Below are 12330 nucleotides of genomic sequence, written 5' to 3' on the forward strand. Positions count from 1 at the left end.
ATGCGTTTCAACAAATACATTTTATATTCTTATTTGGGGGGGGGGCTCTAAAAAGATGACTATATGCCATAGGCAACAGCAGATGAACAGGAAAGTATCCTTGCTCATGTGCATGTTTTTATTTTATTTATTTTTTTAACCCACATTACCCACATTACGACGCAGATTAGATTTGTTCTTGATTTGGTGCTTTCTACCGCCTTTATTACGGATTCGTCTTACTGTTTATTGTGTATCTTAAATCGCTCCATGTACAGCACTTTGTATGCAGCGATGGCTGTTTGAAAGTGCTCGAGAAATACTCTTGACTTGACTTGACACATACTATACAATCATCCAACCATTAAAGTGAGTTTCTCACATTTGTCATTCCTGCATTCCAAATGTGATACATTTCACAAAGTAACAGCATGGTCATTTTTATTTTCAACACTTGTCTTACCTGAGTAGGTGCTGATGGACTGATCAACAGTAACAGCCGGGAAGGTGGTCCTAGATTGTGGCAGGTAGGGGGCGCCGTTGTGCTGTTGGTCATGCAGATCTGAGGCCTCAGACACCCGAGGCTTCAGGCTAACATCGGGAGTCGAACTGGAAAGAAGATGTATTGCTGTGAGGTATCAGGTGGGGTTAGTTAGGGCGAGTAACAGGTAAAAGAGTCAGTGTCTTGCCCCCCACCAAGTGACATGCTTGTTTTAAGCAGCACAAGTCCATCCTTCCATCCATCCATTTTCTAAAAAAGCTTGTCTTCATCAGGTGAGGCAGGCATGCTCAACACATTGACAGATTTTTTTTTCCTAGTAATTTCCTTTCATGTCTGCCTTCCTGATCCTGCTGGCATTCATTTAAATGCTGCTGCTTACTATTCTGCACCTTCTTTCCACTGTTCGTTCTTGAGCACACTTCTTCACCGCAAGTCTTTCTGTGATGGTGTGATTACCCTCAATGATGCATTTAGATATACACTTACATACACGTACAAGTCTTTGAAGTGTGGTCCTATCGTTGGGTATGCAAATACATTCATCCATTCATTGGATATCTTGTCTTGGTAAAAGGTCATGAGGTACCGGAGCCAAGCACAATTTAGGGTGACAGGCGCGGTGCACCCTGAACATCAGGTCGAATAATACTATAATAATACTATAGTTGTATATCTGCATGTATTTGCGTTAGGGCGAGGTGACATATCTAACATTGCGTGGTCGTCGGGGAGAGTGCCTCTGGATTGGCAGACCTGGGTGGTGGTCCTTCTTTTTAAGAAGGGGGACCAGAGAGTGTGTTCTGACTCCAGAGGGATCACACTCCTCACGTTCCTGGTAAGGTCTATTCAAGGGTGCTGGAGAGGAGGGTGTGTTTGGAAATATAGTATCAGATTCAGCAATTCAGGAGGAGCAGCGTGGGTTTTGTCCTGGCCATGGAACAGTGGACAAGCTCTACAACCTTGGGGGGGGAAGGGGGGGTGGGGGATGGGAATTTGCCCAATCTGTCTTCATGTGATTTGTGGACTTGGAGAAGTCATTTGTGCGTCCGTTTTGGTGGCCTCAGTATTGCATCTCTGCCTTTTGTAGATGATCAGAAAATGTTGGAGTGCCCTCTCGGGGAAGAGGATGGGATCTTACCCCAAGTGGAGGAGTTTAAGTATCTTGACGTCTTGTTCACGAGACGGGGCAGTATGGAGCGGAAGATCAACAAGTGGATCGGTGCAGCGGTGAAGAAGGAGCTAAGCCCAAGCGCTTGATTTACTGGTTGATCTATGGTTCAACCCTCACCTATGGTCACGAGGTGTGGGTCGTGACCTCAAGAATGAGATCCCATTTACAGGGGGCTAAAATGAGTTTCCTGTGCAAGGGTCTCTGGGGTCTCCCTTTGAGACATCTTAGAGCTCGTTAAAAATGGTCGCTCCGTGCTCAGACATGCTCGAAACCATTTTTACACTCAGGAATGATAAGTAATACCGTCGAAGTGAAGGTCCAGGGGGAGGTCCTGGTCTTGAGGGGACCAGCGGTGGGGGAGTCCCGATGCCCATATCAGGGAGCTGTGTAAACCGGAAACCCTGCAAAGGTAAACGTAGCATTATTTTCACAACTCTTTCTACATATACCATAAATTCTGCTTTTATTCATCACATTTATGTAAGATTTACCTTGTTGAACATCTGGACTCAATACAAAAACCCAAGAGACACTAAAGTAATCCACATATGATTATATATCGATATCACATACTACTCATATGTAGTGCAAAAGTACTCGTTGGTCAGGATGCATTGGTTGCTTTATTCTGAGTAAAGCCTCTCCCTTTTTAATCAGCTGTTGGCAATGCACTTACTGATAACATAAAAGGAATTTTCCACATGGCCACATCCACATTTGGACACAAATATCCTGCCCGTCTTCAAAATCCTCCTCAAAACTCACTTGTATTCTTTGGCATTCGACTGGGCATGACTTTGATTTGTTCTTGGTTTTACTGTCTGGTGCTTTCTACCGCCTTTATTACCGATTTGTCTTACTGTTTATTGTGCATGTTAAATTGATCCATGTACAGCACTTTGTATGCAGCGATGGCTGTTTGAAAGTGCTCGAGAAATACTCTTGACTTGACTTGACAAAGTCGATCACAATATATGACTGATGATGGACTTCAGTTGCCTGACTCCCAGGCAAAAAGTTTGGGTTCACTTACCCACTCAGTAACAGTGCAAATAGTTGTCTGTCTCTTATATGTGCCCTGTGACTGACTGGTGACCAGTCTGGGTTGTCCATTCATCCATCCATCCATCCATCCATCCATTTTCTGATGCGCTTATCCTCACAAGGGTTGCGGGGCGCACTGGAACCTATTCCAGCTGATTTCGGGCAGTTGGCAGGGTACACCCTGAACTGGTTGCCAGACAATCGCAGGGCACACATAGACAAACGACCATTCGCACTGACAGTCACATGTGGGGACAATTTAGAGTGTTCCTTTAACCTGCCGTGCATGTCACCCAATCTGTGTTGTAATCTGCCTTATCCCCATTGTCAGCAGGGATAGGCTCCAGATCCCCACCACCCTGGACTGGATAAGCGGTATATTGAAAATGGACTGATTATTCCACTTAATATATGTACTCACAGGTTTTGGCAGGCTACACTGGTGCAAATCCTCATAGCCCAGGCTTCTCTGCCTGTTTCCACAGGGATGGTTCATGGTCCCAGGGGCACTCGTCACTCCATCACTGTAGTGGCTGGTATGAGACGGGTTATAGGCGCTGTGGACGTGGTGGTGGTGATGGTGGCGCCTGCTCATAAATAAGGGAAACATACTGCGAATGATCTCCTGGGTTCCCACTTGCTATCAAGCATACTGAAAGTTAAGCTTAAACTTTAAATAGTTTTACACTTTGCATTTATTTACAGACAAAAAAAGTTCCAATCCCTCCTGAAGGCACATTCATATTTTCTCTTACTGGCAAAATCCTGAAAAAACCTTCAGATGTGCAACATGATTTGCATCAAAAAAACATTATGTAAAACAAATTTACTTGGTAGGAGGGGAAGGTGGGTCATGGTCCGGGGGAGCCAGGCTGAAGGCGTTGCCAAGCAACATATGCATCTGTGTGCGAACGTCGTCAATGGATGGCTGAGAGCTAAGTGTGGAGGAGTCAGAGCCGCGGTGAGCCTTCACCCCAAGGCTACCATTTCCTGTGCCGGTAGATCCACCTCCATAGCCAAGAGAGCTGATGAGATGGTCAACATTGGTTTCCTCAAATGGCTCTGGTTCACCCTGCAAAGTGAAACGAGGGTGGCGGGATCAGTATCCATGACAATGATAGTTGATAAATGGTCTGTGTTCATTATCTCAGCCTTTAAAAAGCACCAGCCCATTCAATAGCACAACTTTGATTCGTTTTCCAGTTGAAAAGTGTCAATCAAACCGCATCGATCAGGGTACGTAGTATATGTGTGTAAGGTCACAAAACAACTTTAATCATTTTCATGCTGGTTACAGAGTGGCTAGTCTGCAGGAATAACAGCATGTATTTGTTATTTGATACCAAAAGACTTTTATCAGTTGTTTATGATAAAGTGATCAACTGAAATTTTGGTACAGATTTTAGGAAGCATCATGTAAGTTGACATGTTTGATGTGCTTTCTCAGGCCACATGGGCCAGACTTGGCCCTCAGGCCCTGAGTTTGACACAATGTCCGTAAATGGTGTACAATTAATTTGGCAGGAAACATTGCTACAACAGAGGAAAAAAACTGCACTTGGGAGACCAATAGTTTTGCTTCTGTTATTAAAGATTTGGTGTGAAAGTGTACCGCAAAATAATTGGAATTATAAAAAAATAAAACCCAACAAGAGCGGCCCGGTAGTCCAGTGGTTAGCACGTCGGCTTCACAGTGCAGAGGTACCGGGTTCGATTCCAGCTCCGGCCTCCCTGTGTGGAGTTTGCATGTTCTCCCCGGGCCTGCGTGGGTTTTCTCCGGGTGCTCCGGTTTCCTCCCACATTCCAAAAACATGCGAGGCAGGCTGATTGAACACTCTAAATTGTCCCTAGGTGTGAGTGTGAGCGTGGATGGTTGTTCGTCTATGTGTGCCCTGCGATTGGCTGGCAACCGATTCAGGGTGTCCCCCGCCTACTGCCCGGAGACAGCTGGGATGGGCTCCAGCACCCCCCGCGACCCTAGTGAGGATCAAGCGGCTCGGAAGATGAATGAATGAATGAATGAATAAAACCCAACAAACTAATAAAACAGGTTTCAAGTAAAAAAAAAACTGTATTCTTTTATCCATGACACTTGCAGTAAAATATGTATTTTTTAATTCATTCATTCATTCATTCATCTTCCTAACCGCTTGATCCTCACTAGGGTCGCGGGGGGTGCTGGAGCCTATTCCAGGTGTCTCCGGGCAGTAGGCGGGGGACACCCTGAATCGGTTGCCAGCCAATCGCAGGGCACACATAGACGAACAACCATTCACACTCACACTCACACCTAGGGACAATTTAGAGCGTCCAATCAGCCTGCCACGCATGTTTTTGGAATGTGGGAGGAAACCGGAGCACCCGGAGAAAACCCACGCAGGCCCGGGGAGAACATGCAAACTCCACACAGGGAGGCCGGAGCTGGAATCGAACCCGGTACCTCTGCACTGTGAAGCCGACGTGCTAACCACTCGACTACCGGGCCGCCGTATTTTTTTTAATGTATGTCAAAAACACAGCCTATTTCCAACTATACACACACACACACACACACAGACAAACAAAGGCCTGTTCTGCTTGTACAGTCCTTTATAGTTTTTCCTATCCAAGTCGAGGAACTCTGATCAGTCATGCACGAGGCTGATATCTGAATCCATGGACGGGCTGTAAATCATATGCAGGCATTGACATTCAGCAAGGTAGCCCTGTTGCTACAGCCAAGAGGCAGCAGAAAACTATTTCAGTCACTGCTGCAATCCCCTCTGTCTTCCTTTTTCTGCCTTCTGCCACCTTGTCTTTTCTTCATTTCTGTGCTTTCTCAACTTACCGGTACCTTTTCTTTCTTTATTCATTTGGTTCCATTTTTTTTTCTTCCAGATATCAGTTAAATTGGTAACATCTGGTCGTGAGCTCATAGAACCGCAGAGTCAATGAGTTCAAAAGAAGGATAGTTAGGTTTAAAGTTTGAAATACAATGCGGTGAAAAGATTATCACCGAGGGCAAAGTAGCAGTGATTTACTGTGTTGCCACCACCTGGGTTTTCATCATTTCATGCACTGAAGGTGAGTTTCTCAGTGTTTAAAGGTCAGACTTGAGTCTCTATAAACGTGGGTTCAAAGAATCAAAGATTTTACACTAACAGGGTGGTGAAATTCACGTGTGTCACCGTCATTTTTTATACAATTGGGCCAATTAAAAAAAAAACAATCTTTATGCTATGGCATGCATAGGCCTGGTACCATAGAAAGACGTTGCATGTGCTCGCTGCACACTCACATCGTAACCGTTGTTGCGGATGCCTCGTCTTGCTCTCTCTCGAAGAACCAGAAGGTCCATTTCTGTCTCCACGGGGCTAGGGCTGCTCAGGGACTGCCTGCTCCAATAGGTGGGCTCCCTTGGGTGGGAGTACCTAACAGATGTGTGGGGGTGAGGGGGGGGGGGGTGGAGGGGGGGGGGGGGGTCAGGTGATTTTTCAAAGACAAAAAACATCCCAACATTTAAGTAGAATGGAATAGAATACAACAGAATACAATAGACGTGAATAGAGAGCCACATTGTTCTTTGTACGGTGCAGATACAATGAAATTGGGTGCAACACCAAGTGTGTGTTCGCAAGACTGAATAAGGAAGTACTTCTAAAAGTTCATAAGTGAATATGATAGTTTTGCTTATAGCCCTTCCAACATTAGCAAGTTGGTTGAAATTAGCCAATTGTTTCCCCTTCATAAACCCTCACCATTCAAAACATTGCACACAGATGAGGATGGGTGACGAGTGGGTGGTCGTTTAAAACAAACAAACAAACAAAAAAACAGAGTGCAACAAAAATCAACCATACATTAGACAGGCCGGTTTCAAGACGACCAATTCAATTGACAACTAATAACACAAACATATATAACAAGAATCAATAATTCAACGTATGATGCCATGCAATGCATTGTGGGAGACAAGTGGCAATACTGTCATTACCGTACGTAGCAACAATAAGTAGATATGACACAGCTGTGACTGCGGTGACATTAATGCAAGCACAACAAGTTGACAAACGTAGGTTGATTAAATAGTAGGTATGTTACTTGAAGCAGTGTTGTATATTGTTCGCTACTTTGTACTTTGCGGCATTCCTCGAAAATAAGTTTTACAACCACATATTTTGATTGAGACTTTTTCTGGCCACTAGGAATTTGTGTTTTATTTTATTATATATTTTTAAAATTCATTTTATTCTGTGTTCTACACAGAATATGTATTTTCTGAACAAATAGAAAAAAAGATAATAGGTAATTGACATTAACCTCATGTAGTTTGAAAGAGAAAAAAAGCGATATTGGGATAGGGGAGCAAAAAAAAAAAAAAGAAAAACATTTTTGAATTTCGGCAATCTGTATTATTTTTTTCCTGCCAAATATTAGAATTGGCATCATCCTAAAAAAATATAAATACAAAAAAATCCACATCGGTCGGGCTGTAGTATGGGTTGAAAATTATACAGGAAAAAATAAGCTACATTAATGAGCTTTAAAACCAGACAGCCAATACATAAAGATGCAACTCTTACTCTTGCATCTTCTTGCAGACCTATAAAACCACCGAGTACAGGATGTGTAATGTAGTTACACATAATGAAGAATGGTAAAGTAGTTACACATAATAAACTAGCCGAGTACTAGTCAGCTTTGATACTAGTTGAAAGTGCATCGACCATATTACTGTAAAGCATATGTGTGGGGTTGACTTCCCCTTGAAGAAAAATCAAAATTTAAAAGCTAAAAGATTTTTATTTAACGCCATTTTATAGATATGATTAATAGTTCTATACATTGCATGACCACTGTTATACAACCTATTTTACACAACTTTATTAATATCATTAGTGAAGAGTGCAGAGCCAAATTTGAACAATCTTTTGTTTATTTTAGCCAGCGTGGCGCTTACGGGATGTGTGCAAAGGCTACTTTGCAACGCAATGCATATGATGACATTCAACAACTTCACATGATTAATATTTCTTCACAAAACCTCATCCTTACCTCTTATGACATCCAGCAAAGGAGGCCCTCTTCTCCTCAGCGGTCATTGGTTCCTTGACTCCATTGTCATGCCGACTATGCCGGCCGTGACCATAACCGTGGCTGCCACCCTCCGAAAGGGAGAACTCTCCGTAACCCTTCCTGCGGGCTTTCTGGCGTAGTTTGTTCCTGTAGTGTTCAATGTCCGACTTCTGCTTCAACACATGATTGGCCTGCAGGGAATATGTTTGACTCTCAATAAACCAGAAATAATAGGGGGTGAAAGCTGTAATTTATTAAACAAAACATACCCCATGGCAACATGACATTTTGCACCAGTATGCTCCAATCATGTGGGGAGATTAACTACAGCAGGCATGTCCAAAGTCCGGCCCGGGGGCCAAATCCGGCCCGCGGTCGAATTTCATCCGGCCCTCGGCCCCTGTCATAAAATCAGTGCCGTCTGGCCCGCAGGTTGGGCGCAATGGAACACGCGTTGCATTGACTGAGGTCTCGTAGACTGGTGAGTAATGTTTCATAGAGTACTGCTTCCCTCTAGTGGCTAAATGAGTAATAGCATTCACTAAATGAGTAATAGCATTTAGACACTAGAGGGCATCACTCACGAGTTAACAAGACATCACTCCGTGTTTATATTGACTGATATGTCATACTAGCTGGCCCGTTGCCGGCCCATAACTCGGCCCATGGGCTATTGTTGTTCAATGTAAAGAATGTCAGCCAAGGTCGGCCCCCCGACATTTTACCACATAAAATCTGTCCCCCTTGGCAAAAAGTTTGGACACCCCTGAACTACAGTATGTCAATGTAGCTATAGCGTGATGCTCATAAAATGAGAGAAGAGTCATCAATGTGAATTGCTGTCTCGCTGCAGAAAAGTGGATTAGCGATGGCGAATGTGAGGCCGAAGAGTGAAAGATGACAGACCGGGTGGGAGAAACGTGACAGGAAGAGATGTATGTGCGAGGCCGCATGTTTGCTTGCAATACCAACTCAATTCGTCAGGAGGGCAAAGCATCCTGGCCAAGAGATGCGATGATGTCACAGGGCGGGAAATGGAGAGAAGAAATAGTTTAACACCGTATCATCCCAAAGAATTGCCCCTGCAGCCCTGAACAGGACACGACCAGCGAACGGTCGACGGATGGATTAAGCAAGCAACAATATTTTGCTTTATCGGCGAGCCAGATGCAATCATCAAAAGAGCCACATCTGGCTCGCGAGCCATAGGTTCCTGACCCCTGGTTTAACGTGATGCTATGACATGGTGCCGGCTTTAAATATCTGCCATATTGGATCCAAATGTTTATGAGCCGTGACGCATGATGGCATTACAGTTTTGTCGGGGCAGCAGACTGACGTGTCACGTAAACCACGTCGAGGGGTTTATGTGCATGTGTGTGTGAGACAAAGTTCAACATTAGATCAAAGGGGGTCTCTGCTGATTCACAGATATTGGACAAGAAGGGCCTGGATCACGGTGATCTCTATTTGTTTATCCCTAAGAGGTTTCATGGGGTTGAGGTCAGGGTTGTTGTGAAGAAGCGTTTATGATTGTGAGAGTGTGTGTGTAGACTTACCTCCCCGTTCAGGATCACTGAGTCTTGGCTGTGGGAGGAGGATGAGGGGTAGGAGTAAGTTGGCTGAGCTGTCATGGGTTTGATGGTGATGAGCCGTAGAGAGCCTGTATGATCATCGTATGGGTCTGTGGAGGATGAAGGATGAAGGTTAGCTGTCCCTGAAGGCAACGCTGGTGTTGAAATCAGAAAAGATAGAAAATGCTGCCATCATTTTTTATGCATCAATTTGTCAGACCATAATCATTAATCCGTCTACCTTATGCACAGACTTAGAGGTAAGAGCCAAATGACTCATACCTCGGCGAAACTCAGAGTTCATTAATAGTGAGAAGTAAAATATATATATATTTTTCCCTTTCAGTAAAAGACAGAATGAACTTTGTTCAGTTATTAACTGACTCTGACATCAATGACAGATATTTTGAAAAATGTCAAAATCTTGAATGCGCCAAATGTGCAATGTTAAAACTTAATCACTTTTCATACACTGAGTTAATATTAACAATATGAAAACGAAATATCTTTTACACAAAAGACAATTTGTCAGGGCTATTACAGTAAATTGCCTTCACATCTTCGGACCATTTTTAATTCAAATACCCCAACAAAGGGCGGCCCGGTAGTCCAGTGGTTAGCACGTTGGCTTCACAGTGCAGAGGTACCGGGTTCGATTCCAGCTCCGGCCTCCCTGTGTGGAGTTTGCATGTTCTCCCCGGGCCTGCGTGGGTTTTCTCCGGGTGCTCCGGTTTCCTCCCACATTCCAAAAACATGCGTGGCAGGCTGATTGAACACTCTAAATTGTCCCTAGGTGTGAGTGTGAGTGCGAATGGTTGTTCGTCTCTGTGTGCCCTGCGATTGGCTGGCAACCGATTCAGGGTGTCCGCCGCCTACTGCCCGGAGACGGCTGGAATGGGCTCCAGCACCCCCCGCGACCCTAGTGAGGATCAAGCGGTACAGAAGATGAATGAATGAATACCCCAACAAAGTGAAGAGTCCATTGTTTTAAATTATTTACACTTGTATTCGAATGCCAACATACCTTCCTTTGGATAGTTCTATCAACTACTGCACATAATGAATAATAATACGAACGTACGTGCAGGGACCGCGGGAATCAATCCCACGGTCGCTGCAGCAGTTGACATCGTTGACAGCAGTCAACAATGTGGGTGTGAAAAAGCTGTCGCTCTCCGTGCACACTGTGATTGATTGTGATTGACTGAGTGGCAACCAATTTAGGACAAAATCTCCCTTGCATCTACATTCCGCTGGGATAGTTCACAGTTTTTCCGCAACCCTGAACAGGATATGCTGCTGGAAATAGATGGATAGATGTGATGTGGTGTCTGGCCGTGGTGAGTCTACTCTGCACCATCTTGTATGTTGTAAAATCTTTCAGGTTATGGGCTTCTCAGCATTAACTGTACAATATATGTGCATATTATCGCAGGCAGCAGCAGATGGACAGCGTTGTGGTATACTCAAACTCGGATGACTCATTGCCTGACATCATAGGGCAGACGGCTTCAGTGTAGAACTAAAACAGTCTGCCATCAACTCAACCTCAAAGCCACACAACCACAATTCATCCTGGCCGTGGCTCCTCTTGCACCTTAACCCTTGTGTGCTCCAAATTAAAAAGGACTTAAGTTACGCATTTTACAATTTTTGTAATGATGTATTTTGTGTTATAAAAACATTCTTTTTTTTTTCAAACACTCAAAATCTTGAGAGGCATCTGTGCTATCCATACATATATAGTTTTTATTAGTTCTTTGGGATTTTTTAGTCTTTATTTTTTGCAAAAGGGAAAAAAAAATGTTTCTGGAGGTCCCAACCAAGCCCTACTAACAATCCCGACCGGACGTGTTCATGTAAAATGCATCGGTTTGAAGCCTCCTGCAAAAAGGCAAACTCATTTGCGATCCTCTGGCGCCACCTAAAAGTTGCACAATTGGAACGACCTCAACCCAACATTGTGGCATGCTTACGTCTGTCCAAGCGAAAAACAAAGCGATTGACGTAAAAATCGCGTGAAATGCATGTATACACATTAGGTTTACGATGCATTCGAAAATATGAATTATAATGGGTCTCGATGGTGCAAAATATGTAAATTGTGAAGATTAAGGTATCAAAACATTTTTTATTATTGCTGCAATGCCTGAGAATTATCAGCCTGTGACGTCAAGAAATTTAGGCCATTTTCAGCAATCTCGTGTTTTTCTGAATTCCTTTGCCTGTGATTCAAATACATCATTTTACATTTATCGCAAGCGGTGCACTACGAGGGTTAAATCACTGACGGCTGAGGTTAAGGTAGCAAACGTGAGCAGCAGAAATGGTGAATTACTAGTTTTGAAACCAAACACATTCAAACCGTAGTCATCGTACTATATTTGAAGTTTTGTATCGTACTTTCCTCTCGGACACTCGCTGCTGGCAAAATATGTCAACCTCAACCTCCGATAAAACAACCTCTTTCTTTCTGCCGATGAACCCACCATGTAGCTGAATTTCCAAAATCCCCCGGCCACCGACTGTGGTCATTAACATGGGCCACGAGCAATCTAGTATGCAAATCTTTGGATGAATGCTATTAATTGTTTGGCAAAGTTATAAAATGCATTTACCTGGGCTTTGGACTGGCCTACACTTTGCAATGGCTTGTGCCCCCCCAAAGGCCCGCATTATAGAACAAGATATAATGCTATTATGGCAGATAAAGTAATCATGTTTCCTTTGATGTTACTCTGAGACTGCGTCATCGCCGACAAGCTGCATGATGCAGCAACAGACTGAGTCATGGTATGCACAATTGTCCTTTGATCATATTCACTTCATTAGTTCACGAGAATTGTCCTTTGGGCAAGATGTCGTTGAATGAAGTGTAACAAATGTGTGGCATGAGCTGGGTCGGTGTACCCACTGATTACTACATACTTTAATTAGCAACCTGGCTGTTGTTGGCATAAATACTGGAGATGAAGACTTCCTCACCATCTGTCTTTTTTTTTTTG

General features: G+C 43.8%; 1 protein-coding gene and 1 long non-coding RNA gene across 9 annotated transcripts in view; one reads left to right on the forward strand and one right to left on the reverse strand.

Annotated features, from left to right (window-relative positions):
* LOC127598387 (uncharacterized) overlaps positions 1–12330 on the forward strand; it is a 182553-nt gene that overhangs the window by 54382 nt on the left and 115841 nt on the right. The window contains exon 1 of one of the 5 annotated variants that reach the window (XR_007961904.1): positions 4352–4397. The exons of 3 other annotated variants lie outside the window; for them this stretch is intronic. This is a non-coding gene — a long non-coding RNA (uncharacterized LOC127598387). Of the gene's footprint in view, positions 1–4351; positions 4398–9918; positions 9969–12330 lie in introns of those variants that run through there. One more of the 5 variants, XR_007961899.1, reaches the window with a different exon arrangement.
* The window catches only part of kiaa1549la (KIAA1549-like a), a 79947-nt gene that overhangs the window by 4816 nt on the left and 62801 nt on the right, over positions 1–12330 (reverse strand). For 3 of the 4 annotated variants that reach the window (XM_052061988.1, XM_052061986.1, XM_052061985.1), the window contains 7 exons: positions 9311–9435; positions 7731–7942; positions 5974–6106; positions 3527–3768; positions 3118–3286; positions 1956–2053; positions 443–588 (listed from right to left, as the gene is read on the reverse strand). In XM_052061988.1, coding sequence (XP_051917948.1) covers positions 443–588; positions 1956–2053; positions 3118–3286; positions 3527–3768; positions 5974–6106; positions 7731–7942; positions 9311–9435 — 1125 coding nt within the window. The remainder of the gene's footprint in view (positions 1–442; positions 589–1955; positions 2054–3117; positions 3287–3526; positions 3769–5973; positions 6107–7730; positions 7943–9310; positions 9436–12330) is intronic. The other variant, XM_052061987.1, reaches the window with a different exon arrangement.

The sequence above is a fragment of the Hippocampus zosterae genome, chromosome 3 (assembly GCF_025434085.1).
Source record: "Hippocampus zosterae strain Florida chromosome 3, ASM2543408v3, whole genome shotgun sequence".
In the NCBI taxonomy this organism is placed as follows: domain Eukaryota; kingdom Metazoa; phylum Chordata; class Actinopteri; order Syngnathiformes; family Syngnathidae; genus Hippocampus; species Hippocampus zosterae.